The sequence below is a fragment of the Mesoplodon bidens genome (genome assembly GCF_964165515.1).
Source record: "Mesoplodon bidens genome assembly, chromosome: 2".
NCBI classification, from domain to species: domain Eukaryota; kingdom Metazoa; phylum Chordata; class Mammalia; order Artiodactyla; family Ziphiidae; genus Mesoplodon; species Mesoplodon bidens.
The window spans coordinates 186,621,155-186,640,676 of record NC_138177.1 but is presented as its reverse complement, the minus strand read 5'-3'; the positions used below and the strand labels follow the sequence as shown (position 1 = coordinate 186,640,676).

Here is a 19,522-nt window from a genome sequence, read left to right as displayed (position 1 = left end):
CCTCCCCTCCCCATCTCTCCAGTGAGGCCCTCTCTGCCCCTTCAACTGTGCGGGTCCAGCTGCACGCATGTTTTGTTTCCAATAAACATCTCACAGCACCACACGACGCACAGTTGGTTGAACCTGGCACCACAAAGGAGGAGCGCTATGAGCTCTGCTCGGGTTTTTCGACTGCACAGAGAGTCAACCGTGTACCCTAATCACATCACCACCGCCATCGGGGCACTCCCTAACCTCCAAGCTGGTCCCCTTGGCACAGTTCCCATCTGTGTGCTCATTAGGGACAGGGCTGGGACTCTTCTCAGCTGTCCCCACAGCACTGGTTCATGAACAGCCAGGCTGTCACTCCTGCAGCCCTGGCACCAGGACAAGGGCCAGCTCAGGGAAGGGACCTCCAATCTGCCACCCAGGGCCCTTGTGTCTCTTGTAACAGCAGACGCCTCAACCCCAAGACAGCTCACCCCAGGCAGAAGAGGGTCCAGGCCAGCAAGGATGGCTAAGGTCTCCGAATATTTATTACAGTGGGTCATCAGCAGTAACAGGGATGGGGGAGGGACACACGAGGCTCATTTGCCCTTCAGGTAGATCTTGGGGGTCTGCCAGCCTGCAGGGGCTTCCTTCAGGCCCGCCTTCCGCCAGATGCGCCTCAGGTCTCTCTCGAACCTCATCTGCGAGGGCAGAGGGAGGGACCACCAACAGGTCTGCGGCACAGCCACGCACCTCAACCACCCTGCCCAGCTCTGGACCGAGGGCCCACACTCACCTGCTTCTGTTTCAGGCGTCCTTCCCTGACTTTCCGCCGCAGGAACCGGGTCCTCCTGACCAGCTTGCGGTACTTGTGATGATTCATCTTCCGCCGGCGGATCTTGAGCACGTTTTTGCACTGTATCTGGGGTGCGTCCCAGACCCCCTTACCCCCCTGCTCGACCCCTTCCCCCACCTGGCTGGGCGGACACTCATAGACTTGGGCTGGAGACACAGTCCCTGGGGCCCCAGCGCCCAGTCTGGGCAGGAGGTAGCGAACGGTCAGCCAGCTCTCCAGGGGGCTGATAGACATCTTCCTGGGGACCAGCATCTCCTCAAGCTCCATGTGGACCCGCCTTTCAGGGAGGGAGGCAACCCCACTTGGGCCTACTGGTTGCATGCTGTAACGAGGCCTGCAGGCATGCCTGCCCAACACCCCGCGGACAGGCCAAGGCCCACTGCAACCTGCAGGAGACAAGACGGCACAGTTAGTTACCGCTCGTGGGGCTACACGACCTACGCACGGCCACCGGGCCTGGGGAGCAGAACCTCCCGAAGCCCTGCTGACATTCTCAGGCCCAGACTTCCCCTCTGTGAAATCTGGACGTTTACGAAGTAGTTTGTGGCCGGGCCCCGCCTCCAACTGGTGAGGCACAGCAGCGGGGGGAACTGAGCTGCTGACCCCACATTCCTAACCCAGGTGCGCCTCCCGCCCATCTGCCCCCACGGGGCCTCTCACCTGCCCGGGGAACAGCCCTGAGCAGCTGGGAAGTCAGGCGCACCATGAACATGGTCTGTGCTTGGCGGCGGCCCCAGGCACTCAGCGGAGCTGGAACACAGGTGCACGCCTAGGTCACTCCGGGGACTCCGGTCTCTCCCTGATTCCCGCAACCCGTCTCCCTCACCACCCTATCCCACCACGAGAACGCTGCTTCGAGCACGGCTCCCCCCCTTAAACCCTCCGCCGCTCCCCAGCTGCGCGACTCTGGGTAGGTACTGACTCTCCCTGAACCTAGTTTTATCCCGAGGCGCCCACCGCGCGGGTGGTGTCGACGCTCGGGTCTTAGGCCCCGAGGCCCAGCCGGCCGCGGTCGCCTCCGCCGTCCCTGGAGCTCGCACGCCGCGGTCTCACGCCGACTCTTCCCAGGCGAAACCAGGAGACTCAGCTGACCATTCCGCCGCCGCGCTAAGGCACTTCCGGTCCGTACCTAAACTGGCCCCCAGCCCGCGTGCGGCCGCCCGCTGGTTCCTACGGCCAGCGCCCCCTGGCGCCCCGCTCCGCGTCGGTGCAGGTCCCACCCGGCCCAGAAAGCGACGGTTTCCGGCCGGAGGAGCCGACCCCCGCGCCCCGCCCCAGCTCCCCCCACGGCTCGCCGGCTCCGCCTGTCCCTTGCGGAGGCTAGAAAACTACATTTGCCACAACCCCGGGGGGGCCCCTCTGCGCCTGCGTGGCCCAAACTCCCGTCGCCCCCCCGACTAGTCAGGGGCCCGTGGTCCCGGGAGGTCGGAAGTGGCATTTCGGGACTGCGGAAGGGACGTTGTCCCGTCGCCGGAAATAGGGTTTGCGGGGGCGACGGAAGTGGCCCGAGATACTGCGGCTGCTGGGACCGGAGGGGAAGAACCTGAGCTGCCGGGCCTGCGGGGCGTGGCCTCCACCCCCGAGCCCTCCTCCCGAGGATGGGAGGGAAGGTGGCAGACAGGTGACGGCGGCTCGGCCCGGGCTCCCGCAGCCCTGACGCCAGGAGTGCCGTGCCGGGCGTTGGGGGCAGAGCCGGGGCGCTGTCAGGAAGGACTCGGGGGTCTTGGGCCCGCCGCCCCATCCCTTTGGCTTTCAGCCTCCTCTCTCTGCCAGTCTGGATAAGTGGAGGAGGCCCCGCGTCTAACGTGGGATGGATAGTACGACGCTTTTTGCATAGGTGGAGTGTTTTTTCCTTCCTCAAAGCAAACAAGCTCCCATCCTGTGCCCATGGGAAGTTTTTGTCAGAAAACCGAAAGCAGCCTCCGTGGAGCATGGTGTTTGGCTAAGACCCAGTGTTGCTCCTCAGGGTAGGGGGCTCCGAGGGCACCACTTCACCCATCTAGTCCAGAAAGGCTCCGCTGTTCTCGCTGAGGTTGGCTAGGATGGCAGGATCTCAAGAATGGACGTGCGGGGGCTCCTGCTGGCACTGGGATGTGGGGAGTCTCATTGGCTCTACTGGGAGGCTTGCCCTGTAGGAGGGTCTTCCAGTGAGTCTTAGGCAGGAAATGGCCAGGCCTGGACACCCCCAGGCCCCAACCTGGCTAAGCAGGGAGTGGACGATAGGCCAGTAGGAATGCAGAAACCGTAGGCTCCCGGCCCAGCTCCGTAACTGAGTCACCAGAGGACACCCTTCCGCCCAAGGGACTGCTTCCGGTTCCCAGGTCGGAAGGTCTCTGAACACGTCCTGGAGCCCAGCCCTCCCTCCAGCTGCACGGCGTCCCCAGGCTTTTGTGGTCTGATCATAAGAGTGAGTCACCTGCACCCTGGGCGCTGACCCTGCCGCTTTCACACCTTCTTGGCTGTACTGACTTCAAGCACCTTTCTCCAGGCCCACTGGCTCCAGGAAGGCCACGCCTCCCACCCGCACAGAAGTGCTGATCTGGGGAGAGCCAACACGAGGCGTAGGACAGGCCCAACAGCCCTCGATCCGCACAGAGCACACGCAGCACCCAGAGACAGGCCCGACGCCCATCCTGCTCACCTTCACCACCGACCTGTCTACTCGCCCGCCACCCACTCTGACGGAGGACCCCTCCGGGGTGATGCTCCTCTGGGGTCCTTGCTCCTGGCTGCCGCCAGCCTGACAAAACCTGCAGCGCATCACAACCCAATGTCCCTCAGGCACGAGGGGACTCCAGACCATTGTGTCCTTCTCAAACCCTCCCTCTACCCCACCAGCAGCAGACAGCTCAGACTCCTCACAAACCCTCACAAAGAGCAGGTGCACAAAACTCAGTACAAAACCCAACGCTTTAATGAGATGAGAGACGGCAGCGCAGACGTACCACTAGAACCGGTACTGCCAGCTGTGCACGGGAGCAAGCAAGCACGTTGACAAACCACAAATCCTTTAACGTTCCAAATATCCTGAGTAGAGAGAATTGTGTTTATTTAACCACATAAAATGCATATATAGGAAACTTCTCTATTTAGGAGCTGGTGGCCTGCACTCAGCATTGCACAGATAAAAATATACGACTTTCAACACAGATCTAAATACTTTCACATTTTAAAAATCAGAATTCTCTACACAATTTTTAAGCTGACGGAATTCAAGTTCTGAGTTTGCGTATATAGCTTTAACTTGTATTAAACATGTTTATTTACAACGTGGACAGAGGGAGGGGCTGTTAAGGCCATTTTCTCATAGTGAAACATTGCAAAATACGTACATAAGTACAACCTAATATAGGCAAAGGTTCGAAAAGTCATTTTCTTGGTTTACCGAAATTGAGTATCGGTACGGAAGTGAAGAGACAGCCTGTCGTAGCACCAAGCCACGCCACCGGGACGTGCGCACCCTGCCTTTGCAACCAGCAGGGCTGCTGCTGAGGCGGGGCGGGGGGGGGGCGGTGAGCTGGGCCCGGGCCACACTAAAGGGCAGCTTGCTGGCCTCTCCATTCCATCTCCAAATTCATCACACAGTCCCGAGTCAACAACCATTTCCAGAAAGAGTCACGCCGTAGGGCCAGTGACCGAGGTGGGCATGCCGAGGGCCGAAGGGCAGACCTCCAGGGACCCTGCCCTCACCTCCGGTGCCTGCTGTGCCCGGGGTGGTCCCGCTCGTAGCGATGGCCCGCTCGCTCGTAAGACCGAGAACGCTCCCGTCGCTGGTCTCTACAGTAATGACTTTTCTTCTTGTATTTTCCAGAATTATCTGCCCGTTCCCGTGAGCGGCTCCGAGAGCGGGAGGAGCTCCGGCTCCGAGACTTGTGTGGCTTCTGGGAGGAGTACTTGCAGTCCTTGGACCTCCGGTAGCTCCTTACCTTGGAGCCTTTGTAGGGAGCGCCCCGATGGGCCTGTCTGGGTGGGGAGTCACTCCGGCTCCGTGAGCGGCTCTGTGACTTGGACCCGCCAGACGTAGAGCCGCTGTCGCTTTTCCTGTGAAGGAGACCACTGGGCGGGTGACCGCCCACCCCGACCACCTCTGGGTCAGGAGCAACTGTCCTGAGGAGAAGCCACACCACCTCCCAGGGAAGACACCCACCCTGCCAGGTGCAGCCCCAAGCGCCCCGAGCGGCACACACCTTCTCTTAGGAGAAGCGGATGGCGACGGGGACCTGGAGTAACTCTGCTCGTGACTCCCACTCCGACTTCGAGCCCCTCGCGCCCTCGGCAAGCTGAGAACAGGGCGGAGAGCAGAGTTTCAGACCCCACGTCTCTGCAGCCAACCCCAGCGGCCCATCGGGGCAGGCGGACACTCACCCGTTCACCGGGCTGTCGGCCTTGGCTCTCTTCACGCCCTCCACTTTCCTCCTGGCGTTCTTCACAGAGAGTGGGGAAGGCTTGTCTCCTTGTCCTTCCTTGGGGGATTCCACTAGAATCAAGTATGAGAAGTTACAACCTGACAGCTGTTCTGCTGAGAAACGGGTCAGCCAAGCAAGGTGGGGCCTCTCCCGCAGGACTGCTGCTGCCGACCGTGACTCCCTGCTCCCCGCCGGGCTCGGAACCACCAGACCCAGGAAGGTCGCCCGTCCCGCTCGCCTTGCCTCCGGGACCAGGGAAAGGCGTCACACTTAACTCTAGGGTATGGCAACATTATCTACTGCTCCAGATTTATGAGTTTTTCATCAAAGACAAACTATTTGGCTAGACTGGATAAACAGCCATTTCAGGAGCCTGTCCATACCCCTTCCTAATGAAACCAGAGAAAGACTTTCTAGGAGACCCCGGAGTGCTCAGACTAGCTGCAGACGTGATTCTAAGAGAAAACTGGAGGAGAGGGCCACCACCCCTGAGAGGAGCACGCGCGCGCCCTGACGCTCACCCGGCTTGGGGGCAGGTGAGAACCGCGACGCGCTGTCCAGCACCTGGGTGCCGCCGGGCAACAGGCCCTTGGCTTGTGCCTTTGCCTCGTCGAGGGCGTACCTGCGCTTCTCCACTTCACCTTCCAGGTGGGTCAGGTCAACCTAGAAAAGCCAGAGTGCAGGATTCAGACCAGATGCTTCCAGTCAAACACAGAGGTACACATGACACGAAAAGACACAGAACCTTTTTCCGAGTATATAGCTGCAGAATTTTTAAGCAGATTTCTTGAATTTCTTCTTCAGTTGCTCCAAACAAAAGAAACCAATGGGGACGATTGGGCAAAGGGATCTGTAAACACAAGAGTAATCACCGTTATACTTTTCTTCATTGCCGACAAGATTCTCAGGGCAATAAAAACAAGCCTGCTGGTCACCAGCAAGTAGGCTTTTTACTGGCTCCAATGAGCATAATTTGAAGCACAGTACATAGAAGTTCACTGGGGTCGGTGAATCCCCCGGGGCGGCCCAGCACTGACCTCCAGTGTCCGGGCAGCAAGATAGATGCAGGCACAGGCGATGCTCTCGGGCTGGAACCGCACAAAAACGTCCGTGCGAAGGCTGTCGTTCATGTAGTTCCTGAAAAGCAAATGCAGGAAGAACTGCAACACCTGCGGCAATGCGCGCAACACCTGTCTGCACTGTCTAAGTCAAGTCACTGCTCTGCTAAGAGGTCTACTGCCAGGACTTAGAGCTAGACAGTCCTGTGAATCTCACAAGTTCATGGAGAAACGTTCTAGCTGCTTCTTCTGAATACACGACAGGAAGACAGGGAAATAACTGACAAAAATTTTTAAAGCTGGCTGAATGTCAGACAATACGTGTTGCTATGAAAGAGAACCGACTTTAACTTTACTTTTCCCTCTCAACCTCTGGCCTGCGGCTCTCATGCAAAACACAGGCCTCAGAAAGATGTCTACTGTGGCAGTTCAACGTATCTGATTAAGGAAACCTAAATGCTCAAGATCCATAGTGCAGAGAAACATGCAAACTCAAAGGAATGGGCTCAGCACAAAGCCTGCGAGGGCCTTTCTGAGACAAGTCGTCCTCTTGCGCTCCTTTTCCGGGGAGAGGTGCTCACGGCGTGGCTTCTTCCACACGGGGAGTCCACTTGAAAAGGGGGGAAAACGCCCTTGGGTGTATGGGAACGTCATGCAGAGGGCTCAATGCCCCAAGGGAAATCCTCTTCTCAGGCTTATCAAAGAACCGTTTCCAAACTGTCCCATTTCAACAAGGAGTCTTAAAATGAACATTCATAAAATCAGATAAAAGCAACAAAATACTACAAGTTTCATCACAATCAGGACATTTTAAAAACTTTATCACATTTTAGAAGATATAAAAATACAAAACATTTGCATTTTTAAAAAAGTTAAAGAGTTTTGACATTGACTACATTTTCAACATTTTCACTTAGATATATTTCTCTAAGATTTAACAGACCAAAAATCAGATCTCTCCTTAACTTTATCAACATTGGAAAAACAAAAGATTAACTTCACAAGAAAACAGTTGCACAGGTCACGTATTTAGTGCTTGTAACATCCCCCAATGGTACCAGGCTCCATCCAGAGGGGAGGCAAGTTGTGCTGGGGTCTGATGCACCCCCCACCCTGGTTATCTCTGCCCGAAATCCTGGAGAAGGTGACCTACAAACCCACGGAGAAATTCCTCAGTGATAAATTCTACATCTGCCCACTAGCAGGACCTGGCTCTGAAGCTCTCACTCCAGGCACCCAGAGGGGACCAAGGAAAAGCCTGTGTGATGGAGCCAAGGCCACATGTCCCGAGAGTTGCAAGTAAACAGTTCAAACATTTGATAAACATAACCGTCAGTAACTTTTTTGGTTCTAATAAGAACACCTTTAGTACTCAGACAGTGGTAATATTATTAAACCGTTAACTCTTAGGTCCTAAAAAAAAAACAAATGAAGTCCTCAAAACATATATTTACACTTAATTGCTATTTTTGAAATAAGTTACAATATAAAAAGTGTCCATGGAATGATTTAAAGATGCACACCTTTTACTAGACTGTGTCAACACTTAGTGCTGAAAAAGCAACTCTAGGACTTTCAGAAATAAAAACACCATCCCACATTTGTCTGAACTCCCACCAGCCAGTTTTCACAGCTTCCCCCTTTTTTTAAGAGAAAGGTACTGCATCTTTATTGCACAGGTAGAGCAGTTTCAAATGGACAAAATTCATGTCAAGACAGTTATCAACTCTAATCAATACAATTACCAAGCACGACAGAGGATTAACAAGAAGCACAATCGTCAGAGAACCACAGCAGCAGTAGGCCAGCACTAGACTATCGTGCGCATACCACCATCTAGAGCCAGCCTTCGGCGGAGAGCCTGCACTGGATTGGCTGAGGACGGCCGCTGTCCCTGCACCGAAGCGCTTGGACAGGAGAGGAGAAGTCTTAGTCACTTACCCTCAGAGGCTACCCTTTGATTGAAAGAGTACAGAAAAGAAAAGTCAAAATAGGTTCTCCATTAGACACAGCACAGCACCAGACAATTCAGGCAGCAAAAATATGACCCTTACACACTTCACTGTGGGAAAGCACCCAGCTCTGAACCATTACTTCAGGCTTCACTTCTAGCAAATGCATTGTTAAAATCAGTCCCCAGATTGTAGGAAGGCTTTACACCCCCTCTTCCTCCCATAAGATTCCCTTGACCGAGGCAGTCAGAAGCAAGTCCACGCTACCGTGAACCTCTAAGTCCACACTGGCAGCTGCGGGAAAGACCCCGACGTGCCAAGCCCACAGCCCCCAAAGGGCAGCCCAGTGACTGCTCTCCGCCAGGGGCGGGGCGGGTGCGGGCCACCTTACCGTTCCACCAGTGCCTGATATGTGGGGAGTCTGGCTGGAATTTACATGGCAGGAACTGGGCACTCAGACAACTCCAGCCCACAACCAAGTCATGGGACCGACTACCCACTGCCCAAGTGCCTCAAATCAACATACTCCTGCACTGCCCTGGCTGGTCTCATAAAACAAGGAAGGCCAACTCACCATGAGGTCTGGACCAGGTGTCGGTTACGCTCACACTCTAACACCTGAAGGTACATAACGATTATCTGGAAGATACGGGTCAGGCAGTTATTATGAAGCACCTTGCGAACCCCGAATTCAGATCTCGAGGGCATCCATGCAGCAAACAAGAGCCTCGTGCTAGGTCCCAGGGGTGGCTCCTGGTCACACACCCCGTGCACAGCTCAGCTGGAGGGGAGTTTTTGCTGATGCGCCTGCTCCCTGTTTTTGCAGATAGGTGCCACGAAAGCGCGTGAGGACCTAGCTGCACCCAAGTCTGTCTCGGCCGGTACATGGCCGACGCTCTTTCTCGTCTTCGACACACTTTCCACCAGTGAGATTAGCCTGCCCTGAACATTTCTGTACCCCAGTCACCAACTTATACAAAACATGGTGTGAAAATACTTTCAGCAAGTGAAGAAAAAGCTCTTAAACCTACAGTGAGTAATCTACCGAGATTTTGAACTAATGCCAGAAAATCAAACAAGAGAAGATATGAGGAAACCCCGAGTAAAAAAAGGATGGAAATAGAGATGAAAATAGCACTCTTCACGTTTGAGTGTAACATAGAAGATATACATGGTATTGTATGCTCAACTGATACACTATGCAAAATAGCTTTCATTCATCTCCAAATAAAGGGTTCAGAATTCTTCCAATTCCCCCATAAAAGAAAATAGTTATTACTAAAGCAGCTTCAGAAAAAGAGCTGTTGAGAAAGAAAAAGTAAACTGACAGATTTCATTTTTACAAGTTCATCACCATTTTTGAAAGCTCAAACTTAAAAGATGCAATTTCCAAAACTTTAAAAAACATACTACTAAAATAAACATGATGCAAGAAGGCTAATAAGAAAACAGTTATTTTCCAGTTATAGATAAAAACTGGAAAACCAAATCAGGGACACATTTAATCCTTCTCAGTTTCCAATCTAGGTGAGAATGAAGCAATGACGCTGGTGGGCTCGCGTGGCAGCGGGGCCTCACACCCACCTTGTGCGGGTGCTTCACGTGGACGCAGAAACCCAGCTCCTTGAGAACTCGCCTTTCCGCCTTTATAATTTGATTCTTTAAGTTAACATAATCTTGATCCAACAGTAGAGGCACAGGTTTTCTACAAATACAAAGCACACGATCTGCATAAGGCTCAATAAGGCTCAAATAAAACAAAGCCCATCAAATCCCACGGTTACTCCCAAACAGCGATAATCCAAACACATACAGAGTCAGGAAGTTTGCTTCCTGTAACTAACAAAAGTACAGTTTTCCTCAAACCCTAGCGCTGACCTACTCACCCCGCCTCAATGACCCTCTCCCTGTTTTCTTTACAGATGATAAACGCCGACTGAACAGAGTGGAGGGTCTCATGATCTCAGGGCCCAAGGACTACATGTCGTCCATCCACCTCAAGATACAAGCAGATGTATTGAGGATGAAGGGAAAACCAAAACACCAACAGAAGCATATGGCATTTAAACAGCCAAGGCTGTATTTTACAAAGGCCCTCCATAAGCTGGAGCATTGGAAAGCCTGGACCAAGGATGCTTCTAAATATCCTGCAACGCACAGGACAGTCCCCACAGCAAAGAACCATCCAGCCCAATATGTAAACACTGCTGGGGTTGACAACCCAGTTCTAGAGCATTTAGGCTGACGTGGGCAAACCATGAAACCAAGGCCAGCCAAACTACAGCCACAGCGCCTGTCCTCCTGACTGTGGTTCCTTCACTGATTAAACAGCATCTGTTGGGTACGCCCCCCCCCCCCACAGGCACCAGGCCTCCTCCTGGGCAAAGGTTTAAAACCTCACCCCGTAAACCTTGTTTCAGAAACGTTAATGTAACTGAATAACCGTGAAAACAGAGACGGATACCTACGGCAGGTCTGATAAAGACTCACTTTTTCTCTCTCAGGTGTCGAAGGCGATGAAACACGTTGATGACGTCTCGTATCCGTCTTGGAGCCTCTTCTATCTTGGAAGCCAGGTGAACACAGGCCATTGACACGTGCTGAAACATAAGCGATGCAACACAGAGATGTTTGTTCCAAGGACGACAGTCTCCAACAGCTGAAGAACGGCGGTTAAGAGCAGAGGGGGTGCACCCTGAGAAACAGGCCACTTGGAAAGAACCCCTCTGCAGTACAGGGGGCTTCCCAACCCCCCAAGTACAGCGCTGCAATTAGAAGACAAGTACTCGTTCCTCTGAGCAACGGGGAACGCAACAAACCCAGGTTTCCTGTCAACACGTTTCTGGGGGAAAGAAAGACGGGAGGAAGCCTCACCTCCATGGAATGCTTCACAAAGGACTTCGTGTAGAAGAACCGCTGGAACAACACCTGCCCGGTAGCCATGGCAACCTGCACAAGAGAAAGGTTCCATCCTTTCCAAAACCCAATTCAAAGGTCTCAAAGTTAAATTATTAGGTTTCACGAGACTCCTAATAAAACTAAAATGTTTCCGCGTCCACAAAGGCTCTTCGCGTCCCGCTGCCTCGCCTCCCTCATCACCTCCGGTGGGCGGCAGGGGGGACTCTCTGGGCCTGGGTCGGCCGGTGAGCCCGGGGCCAGGTGGGAATAAGGAGCGGGGTCGGGGTCCGAAGAGGGGATCGGCGCTGCGCCCGGGTGCCGGGCGGGGACACGGAGCGGGCTCCGGATAAGCACCCCCCGCCAACAAAGGGGCCGGCAGCCTTCCCGGCGCCAGCGCGGCGGTTACCTCGGCCCGAGGCTCGCGGCCGCTCCCTCACCTGCGGCAGGCGGAGCAGGATGCCGGCCGCCTGGATGAGCTCGCAGCCCACCACGCGGAGGTCGGTCTCCGTATCAGTGTCGAGGCCACTCGACATAGACGGCGTGAAGCGGAGCTTGTCGTCCGGCAGGAGGCAGTTCTCCAGAGTGATGAGCACCCCGGAGTACAGCCGGTCCCCGATTAGCACCCCCTGCGACCCGGGGGCTGTGCCCCCGGAGCCCGGCGTCCCGACCGCTGCCGCGGGGGCCGCCGGCCCCGGAGCCCCGGCCCCGGCCGTCGCCGTCGCCATTTTGTGCCGCCGACTCCCTCTTGGGCTTCTTCCCGACTGGGCGGCTCCCCGCAACGCACTACGGCCGCGACCGCCCCGCCCCGCCCCGCCGCGTGCCATTCGTTCGACCGGCGGGCCACGCGGCGCCCCCTTGCTGCGATTGGCTTGGCCACCTGCCCGTCAGCGGCGCGCAGACGCCGGAACCCGGCGCGGGCGGGAGCGGGCTCGTTACCCAGGAGGCCCTGCGGCGCCGGGCTAGACCGCGGTCTCGGCCACGACCCGGAAGCACTAGTCACAGGAGCCAGCCTCGGGCACGTTTTATGGGCTAGCCGTCCCGGTCCGGCCGTGCAGTCCGTGCAAAGACCCGGCAGCTGTCTAGGTTCCCACCGCAGCCCCAGGCTTCTTAGTGGTCCGGCGGGTGCTGAGGGGGGCTCAGGGGGCCCGGGGGCGACCCCGGGTGGGCAGGGCCAGGCGGGACGCCCCCTGCCCCGAGGGCCCGCGCGGCGGGGCCGGGGGGCGGCTCTCCTTCCGCCTGGATTGCGTCCTTCGGGCCAGTGGCCCAGGACTTGAATGGAGCTGTCGGAGGTTTCCGAGGCCCCCGACCTGAAAGGATGGACGCCCGCGCTAGTAAGTTGTCCCCCATCCCACACACAGCAGCAACGAGATGCTGTTTCCCTGAGTTAATTTGGGGCCGCCGGCGCGGTCAATTACTCTCTAGCCTTTACTGAGTCCAGGTTTTGGGGTACAGGTATTAACGCCAGATTTCCAAAGTTCTCGCCTTCAGAGCTGAGTCCAGAAAGGAGAGAGGGGGTAGCTGTAAACGTTTAGTTCGATGTTTCTGCAAAGCCACAGCAGCTACAAAGGTGCAAGAGGCATGAGTTCCCCCGGTTTGGGAGGAAAGGAGCCAGGTTGGGATGCCCCGGGGACCATGGGAAGGGGCTTGGACTTTATGCTGCCAACAGCAGGGAGCCATCCAGGGGTTTGACCCTCCATTTCCTCATCTGTTGTGCCAGGCGCTCTCGGGGTTAGTGACCGCCAGCTTCTGGTGGTTTTCACGTCACCTGACAGCAGGGCTGCTCGCCTCAGGTGCGACAGCATCCGAGTTATCTAGTTACCCGCTGCTGAACAGTTATCCCAAACTTTCACCAGGACCAGTGAAAGAACCTGTGTGAGGATGACGGGGAAGCAAGACTGGGTGAGGGGGAGCTCGGGGTGGGGGGCAGGTTGGAGAGGAGATTGCAGGGTAGGAGGCTCGGTGGGGGCAGGTTCAAACCCTTGGGAGCTGCCAGTGATTGCACCCAACTCAAACCTGCCCAAACCCAGTGGTTGCCATTGACTTTCACTCCTGCTGAGACTTGATCCTGCAGCTCAGACCTGTGCGAACTAAGTGCCAGTGTCCTGTCTTCACCTACGTGGGCAACATGGCTACAGTGCCCCACCTCCCCTACCCCAGCCGGCAGCTCAGGGAGGTTTCCTCTCTGCGGGCCACAGCAGCACACTCCAGGAAAGGAAACCCCAGGAAACAACTTGTTTCTCGTGGGCCCTGCCTGGGCTGCCTGTCCATCCCCTAACAGTGATTGGCCAGAGGAGAGGGAAAAGCTGATGGCTCTAGACAGTCAGGGCCAGACTCTGGAGCTGGGGACACGGCCACAGCACAAAGGGAAACCTGGTTCTGTGGCCAGGGCAGGGGTGCCAGGAACAGCCCACAGTTGTCTGCCACGTCCCCACCTGCCTTTATCAAGATGAACGAAGAGAAGACAGCTCCTTCACAGCAGTGCATCTTGCACAGAACTTGGTCCGCCACGCCAGAGAGCTTTGTGTCCTCCACCCTGTTGTTGTCAGTAAGAACCATTTTCTGACAAGATGCGTAGTCAGGCAGTGCACTCAGCATGGCAGAACAGGACTCAGGCACCTGCCTCCAAGTGCTTGGTCCAGTGGCCATGTGTGGACAGAGCGACAAGGGCCAGGAGGAGGGGCCTCTTAAGAAGCCAGAGCAGTAATTGCAGCTGGAAGAGCTGTTCACCCGCACGAGGATGGAGGAAAGTGGGCAGTGAAAAGATTTGACCGGCTTTGTACTGAGCTGGAGGTGGGTGTCGTCTGAGGGGGTGACTTCCAGGGCAGGGCTGGCAAAGGGTGGAGGACGGCATCGCCACAGGGCCCAGCATGGGGGTTCGCAGTGCGGTCAGGCGGGCATTGCCAGGTAAACGGGGGGGGGGGGTCATCAGCAAGCAGACAGCGACTGCTCTCGTGGGCCTGAAGAGCTCTCCTAGAGCAGAGCGTGTGCGGGAAGGGAAGGAGGGCCGAGTCCTGGCGGGAAGGGGTCGCATGGTCCTCCGGGGCAAGGGCTGACCGTGTCCCCTGGACTTGGGGACCAGGAGACGGCTTTGGTGAGAGCTGTCGAGGCGGCAGAGCTGCTCACAGACCCAGTGACGGGAGGCCAGAGCTGGATGGGGCTCAGCATGCAGACGAGGCTCCCGGAGAAGGCCAAGGGGAGGCCCTGTTCCTGAGCAGGAGGGGCACACAAATTCCATTCCAGCCCAAGAGGAGGGTGGACACCTCTGTGTGGGAGTGGTCAGAGCGGGAGGACAGGGCTGTAAGGGAAGCGCAGGGCCAATGGACCTGATGTGAGGCGGCCCCTGTCAGAGATTTCTGGGCTTGACTCTGGAACTAATGAAGTCAGGTATTTGGGGGAGGGGCCGAAACCCTTACATTAAGGCTCCCCAGGTGATTTGATGGTCACCCTGCCTGCTGGTCTGGGGAGTGAGGGAAACCAGCTGGTGCTCAGTGGCTGAAGAGCTGAGCCAGGGAGTCCCTGCTGGAAACCAAGGAGGGGGAGGGGGAGGTCCAGCACCAGCAGGGCCTGGTGCCACCCCCCAGCCTGCAGGAGGATCTGGGGTTCCTAGGGGAAGCCTTGCCCTAATTACCACCCAGCACACGGGCACTCAGGCAGGGCCGACCCAAGGTGTTTGTGCCAAAGAACGCAACTCATAACGTTGCATTTGCGTTCCACGCAAACTTTATTTACACGATCCATGTGAGCTTTCTGAACCTGTGCCAAAAGAGGCAAGATAAGGCCTTTTCTCTCAGGCCTGTTACTGAGATGCAAATTAACACAAATGCAGGTCAAACTGACTCACTGTTGACAAATAACTCTTAGTCCCTATTTTAGTAGAATCATCACATGGGGGAAAAAAAAACTTTTCCTAAGATGCTCAGCCTCAAAGGGCAGTCAGTGGGTGTCAGCATCCCCCTCAGAGGTGCTGTGCCGCCCTGGAAAAAATGCCTTCGGGCTCCTTCCCATCCCCCAAGGCAGCAGCAACTCCTTCCTGTCGCCTCCTTTTGGCCAAAGCAGCCAAAGATTTAAAAGTCTTCGGTTCGTAGATGGCTAGATCTGCAAGTATTTTCCTGTTGAGCTCCACGTGGCACTGGGAGGGGAATGAGAGCCTGTGTCAGCGTCGGAAACGCACTTCAGTGAAGCACAGAAGACGTGGAACGCGGCTAAGCACCCTGTGATTTGAATCACCTTAGCGAGCACCAGTGGGCGAGAGGGAGTGGCGAGTCCTGTTCAAGCAGGATGCGGGAGGAGAAGGGGCTGGGGGGAACCAAAGGCTGTCAGCCAGACTTCTGGCCTGGGGTACCCTTTAAGGCAGCTGGGAAGAGGAAACCACAATTCCCATTTCACAAACGATGGAAAATGAGACACAGAAAAGGTGTGTGAGGCACAAGCAGAGGAATTAAGATCAAACCCAGGCTCCTTGTTCCCACGAGAGCCAAGGTCATCTATGGAGTGAAGCAAGAGAAAATGCATGGACGGTGCCAGCGAGTCTGGGGTGCAGAAAGAAGGGGGGATTGTCTCCTGGCATTAAAGGCAGCTGTGCAGGAGGAGTCAGTCCTGTTCTACCACCTGGGACCCCTGTGCTGTAGGCAGTCCCCCTCCTTTTGACCCTAGTTAACCATCAGTAAAACGGAGGTGTCGCACCTACATTTACCCCGAGGATCTTTGTAAAGTGCCAGACACAGGGCCTGACAAGGACCCATTCCCCCTAGCTTTTTAAGGAAAAAAAATGCACACAAAAGCAGAAGGAATAGCATACTCACCAGAGGCAAGTGACCCATATTCTGTGGCACATGCTTGCTCTATCCCCTCCAAGATGTTTCCCTCCTTTTTGACTATGATTCAACTTGATCTGCTATCTCACCAGAATTCAGTGTAAAAACTTTGAAATTAAACTTTAAAGTTAAAGCCAAGTTTTTCTACCCTTTTCTCTTGATGGGGAAACACCAGGGCTTCTGTCTTGGTGACACAAACCCTATTACCAATCCTGCGACCAGCGGGGCAGCGGCAGAGCCAGTGTGCTGAGTCCCCGAACCCACCAGAACCCCACTCCAAGCACGAAAGCAATGCTGGGCAGCTAACACTCCACTGCCCGCGCTGCTGGACCACGGCAACCGGACGGGTTAGGAAGACGTTTAACGTCTCGGCAGGACCACATCCTCGACCATACCTTAATCAAGTTGAGGATGAATGCTGGGTACTTCAGGCCGTGTTCCTGGGAAGCAGCTGTAACTCGACTGATCCAGAGCTGAAATGAGAAACACTGAGATGCTTAGGAACCAGTTGTATGTTACATCCACACCTCCCAACGAAGCCTGTCACTGGACTAAAAGGTTTTTTGTGTAAGAGCAAATACAAAAGTCAGTGTCCTATTCAGGCTGAAGTACAAACAACAGTGAGCAAAAGCTGATGCTCTTTATCCAAATGCCGGCTGTAAAGCGTTAACTCCACACACATCTTTAAGCGCCGAGGCAGGATACAAAGATGAGCAAGAGATTCTGGGGCAGACACAGCTCCGGGCGTAGCCAGGGTCCAGGTGGAAGCTTCAGGGAGGTGGAGGCCTGGAGGGGAGGAGGCAGGGGCCTCGAGAAGGGCCAGGCTGGGGGGGCAGCGGCGTCCGCTCCAGGCGCAGCGAGAGATCTGAGCGCTGCAGTGGAAGCCGGGCTGGGGAAGCTCTGCGTGCATCTGTCCAACAGGTTCCGTGTGAGGCTGCCGCGCCGGACCCGCTGCCACCCTCGCGCCCCCGACACCCGCACACCGCATCGGGCCCAGCCGGTGCCCACGGGGCTGCGCGCGAACCGCGTGCACAGGAGCGGCTCGCCGGGCGTGGTCCACCTGAGGCCGCGAGGCCCCGCGGGTTCGAGAGGGCGGGGGCGGCGGGGCGGGGCGAGGCCGAGCGGGCCGCGCTTACCGTCCGCAGGTTCCTCTTCTTCAGCCTGCGGGCTCGGGTGCACTGCACGAACGCTCGCGTCACAGCCCTCACGGCCAACCGGTAGCACCGATTCTTCCTCCCCCGGAAGTGCTGGTCAAGAAACGGGAGAGGAGGCGGTCGGCGGGGCCCGCGCGCGCCAGGCCAGGCAGGGGCGCGGGGCGCACGGCACACTCACCCGTGCGTGCTTCAGCACGTCCTGGACCCGCCAGTAGCGGTCGGTGATGCGGTTCCGCAGCCAGAGCTGCGCCGTGAGGAAGACCATGGCGCCAGGAGCCCGCGCCTCTGCTCACCAAGGTGAGCGTGCCGCCGCCGCCGCCGCCGCCACCCCTCCCCAGCGATTCCGGGTCAGCTCCTCCCTCACCCAGGGGAACTTCCGGGTCTCTGCGCGTGCGCTCTGGGTCCGCGCCGCTATCCCTCTCCTGTGCGCATGCTCAAGCTCAGGGGGCGGTGCCGGGGCTGGGCAGGGCCTAGGCGGTGGAGGAAAGGATGCCGGCCCTCGCGGCAGCTGGAGGGCGGACAGCCGAGGTAGGCGTCCGGTGGAGCGGAGAAGCGCTGCCTCCCACCGAGAGGCCTGGTCCTCTTTACGCCGCGGAGCTGTGCACTTTGTTTTTTAATGAAGTTATTTATTTATTTTGGCTGCACTGGGTCTTTGTTGCGGTGCGTGGGCTTCTCGTTGAGGTGGCTTCTCTTGTTGTGGAGCACGGGCTGTAGGCACGCGGGCTTCAGTAGCTGTAGCTCGCGGGCTCTAGAGCGCAGGCTCAGTAGTTGTGGCGCACGCGCTTAGTTGCTCCGCAGCATGTGGGATCTTCCCGGACCAGGGCTCGACCCCCTGTCCCCTGCATTGGCAGGCGGATTCTTAACTACTGCGCCACCAGGGAAGCCCTCCATAATGTTTATAAGCACATTATTGAGGTTTTCTTCTGGTTCGTTTGAAAGGAAGTTGGAGATCGCGAAGTACTTCACTGTGTGTTTCCTAAGAACAGGGACATTCTCTTACAAATCCCAGCACAAGGATCAGAATCAGGAAACTCAACATTAATGCAATACTGCTGTCAGTCTGCATTCCAGTTCTGTCACATATTCTTACCGCTTTTTTCCCTGTCCAGGATCATGCACTGCGTGGAGTTCTTATGTCTAATTTTCAGTGTTAATCTGGAACAGTCCCTCAGCCTTTCTTTGTCTTTCTTGACCTTGGCATTCTTAAAGAGTACAGGCTACTTACTTTGTAGAGTGCCTCTCAATTTGAGTTTGTCTGATGTTTCCTCGTGATTAGACTCAGGTTGCACATTTGTAGCAGGATGCTGCAGAAGTTATATTGTGTCCTTCTCGGTGCTGGCACCAGGAGGCCATGATGGCAGCTTGTCCCAACACGGGGGATGGCAGCTTTGACCATTTGGTTACGGTATTGTTTGCCAGGTTTCTCCACCGCGTTTACGTTTGAACTAACACGTAGTTTGTAGTGAAATACTTTGGGAGTCATCACAGGCTCTCCTGTCAGCAGATGTTGAGGTAGGAGCACGTGCGACGGGCCAGGTCACTGGGGCATCTGCGAACAACACTGTACACCACATTTGGTCTACACTCTGAAAGGGAGCCACTGGGGGATTATGCAGGAGAGTGAATAGGATTATGGCTACTATTCTGAGAACAGCCCCTTGGGAGTCAAGGTATCAGGCGAGAAGACCAGTTAGGCTGGGGGCTGGCCTGGTTACGGCAGCATTCCAGGCAAGGCTGACGGTGGCCTGGACATGGTGGATGCAGCGGGGGAGGTGAGAGGCAGTCGGGCTGTGGGTGTGCTCTTGATATCAAGCCCACAGGCTGCGCTGGAGGCTGGCTGGAGGCTGGCTGGAGGTCCATCCTGCAGCTTTAAAAACCACCCCGGGACTTCCCTTGTGGTCCAGTGGTTCAGACTCCACGCTTCCACTGCAGAGGACTCGGGTTCGATCCCTGGTTGGGGAACTAAGATCCCACAGGTCCCACAGGCCACTTGGCGCGCCCAAGAAAAACCAAAAACAAACAAACAAAAAAAAACCCACCCTTACTCTGAGGACTCCAGAGATGTCACTCCAGGCCTCTTCTTTTGCCCCATTCTCGTCTCCTGTGCATCTGCTCTCCCACCCACCCCTCCACCTCGGGCCCAGGCCCCGCCAGGAGCCATTGTTATGTCTCCCTTTCCCTGCCCCTCCCCACGTCCAACCATCAGCAAGTCCCACAGAACTGTCCCAATTCTGCCTGTTTCTCCCACCTCCACTGCTATGCCGCCACCATCTCACTGGTCTCCTGGGTTTCCTTTTCCTAGTTATAGTCCACCCTGCACTTGCAGTCCCCGTGAGCCAAAAAGACCATGTCGTATGAGCTCACGCTCCCCAAAGGCTTCCGTTGTCTTGGGGGTAAAATCCAAGTGCTCCCAGTGT

The 19,522-nt window shown here is 56.1% G+C and overlaps 3 protein-coding genes across 10 annotated transcripts; all 3 read right to left on the bottom strand.

Moving 5' to 3' along the window:
• Positions 1-497: 497 nt before the first annotated feature.
• On the bottom strand, positions 498-1,979 carry AURKAIP1 (aurora kinase A interacting protein 1). 5 transcript variants are annotated; one of them, XM_081224195.1, is made up of 4 exons: positions 1,781-1,977; positions 1,484-1,573; positions 764-1,209; positions 498-701 (listed from the first exon to the last, which is right to left on the bottom strand). In XM_081224195.1, the coding sequence occupies exons 2-4, from the start codon at positions 1,533-1,535 to the stop codon at positions 567-569; spliced, it is 633 nt and encodes a 210-aa protein (XP_081080321.1). In that variant the 5' UTR covers positions 1,536-1,573; positions 1,781-1,977; the 3' UTR covers positions 498-566. The 5 variants fall into 5 exon arrangements, with proteins under 5 accessions (XP_081080321.1, XP_081080320.1, XP_081080322.1 ...); XM_081224194.1 differs by having other exon boundaries at positions 1,484-1,563; positions 1,757-1,976; XM_081224196.1 differs by having other exon boundaries at positions 498-668; positions 1,484-1,563; positions 1,757-1,963.
• A 2,078-nt stretch (positions 1,980-4,057) lies between these two features.
• On the bottom strand, positions 4,058-11,913 carry CCNL2 (cyclin L2). 4 transcript variants are annotated; one of them, XM_081224155.1, is made up of 11 exons: positions 11,575-11,913; positions 11,114-11,188; positions 10,730-10,839; positions 9,824-9,944; positions 8,814-8,878; positions 6,267-6,366; positions 5,975-6,079; positions 5,751-5,892; positions 5,189-5,300; positions 5,011-5,103; positions 4,058-4,879 (listed from the first exon to the last, which is right to left on the bottom strand). In XM_081224155.1, the coding sequence occupies exons 1-11, from the start codon at positions 11,860-11,862 to the stop codon at positions 4,510-4,512; spliced, it is 1,581 nt and encodes a 526-aa protein (XP_081080281.1). In that variant the 5' UTR covers positions 11,863-11,913; the 3' UTR covers positions 4,058-4,509. The 4 variants fall into 4 exon arrangements, with proteins under 4 accessions (XP_081080281.1, XP_081080282.1, XP_081080283.1 ...); XM_081224156.1 differs by having other exon boundaries at positions 4,058-4,864; XM_081224157.1 differs by having other exon boundaries at positions 4,658-4,910.
• Positions 11,914-14,839: 2,926 nt separating this feature from the next.
• On the bottom strand, positions 14,840-17,447 carry MRPL20 (mitochondrial ribosomal protein L20). The gene is made up of 4 exons (XM_081223775.1): positions 17,284-17,447; positions 17,088-17,198; positions 16,347-16,424; positions 14,840-15,266 (listed from the first exon to the last, which is right to left on the bottom strand). Exons 1-4 carry the CDS (start codon positions 17,368-17,370, stop codon positions 15,093-15,095), a joined length of 450 nt encoding a protein of 149 aa, XP_081079901.1. The 5' UTR covers positions 17,371-17,447; the 3' UTR covers positions 14,840-15,092.
• Between the last annotated feature and the right edge of the window lie 2,075 nt (positions 17,448-19,522).

What these genes read in the sequence shown, in the direction of transcription:
- MRPL20 (XM_081223775.1), bottom strand. Translation starts at nt 17,370, where the DNA reads ATGGTCTTCCTCACGGCGCAGCTCTGGCTGCGGAACCGCATCACCGAC. An exon ending in AGAAGAGGAACCTGCGGACG is followed by an intron (nt 16,425 to 17,087) that starts GTAAGCGCGGCC and finishes TTCTCATTTCAG; the next exon opens with CTCTGGATCAGTCGAGTTAC. An exon ending in TCATCCTCAACTTGATTAAG is followed by an intron (nt 15,267 to 16,346) that starts GTATGGTCGAGG and finishes TTCCCCTCCCAG; the next exon opens with TGCCACGTGGAGCTCAACAG.
- CCNL2 (XM_081224155.1), bottom strand. Translation starts at nt 11,862, where the DNA reads ATGGCGACGGCGACGGCCGGGGCCGGGGCTCCGGGGCCGGCGGCCCCC. An exon ending in CGACACCTGAGAGAGAAAAA is followed by an intron (nt 9,945 to 10,729) that starts GTGAGTCTTTAT and finishes TTGTATTTGTAG; the next exon opens with AAAACCTGTGCCTCTACTGT. An exon ending in TTGCTGCCCGGACACTGGAG is followed by an intron (nt 6,080 to 6,266) that starts GTCAGTGCTGGG and finishes TTGTGTTTACAG; the next exon opens with ATCCCTTTGCCCAATCGTCC.
- AURKAIP1 (XM_081224195.1), bottom strand. Translation starts at nt 1,535, where the DNA reads ATGTTCATGGTGCGCCTGACTTCCCAGCTGCTCAGGGCTGTTCCCCGG. An exon ending in CAGGGCTGTTCCCCGGGCAG is followed by an intron (nt 1,210 to 1,483) that starts GTGAGAGGCCCC and finishes TGTCTCCTGCAG; the next exon opens with GTTGCAGTGGGCCTTGGCCT. An exon ending in GACGCCTGAAACAGAAGCAG is followed by an intron (nt 702 to 763) that starts GTGAGTGTGGGC and finishes GCTGTGCCGCAG; the next exon opens with ACCTGTTGGTGGTCCCTCCC.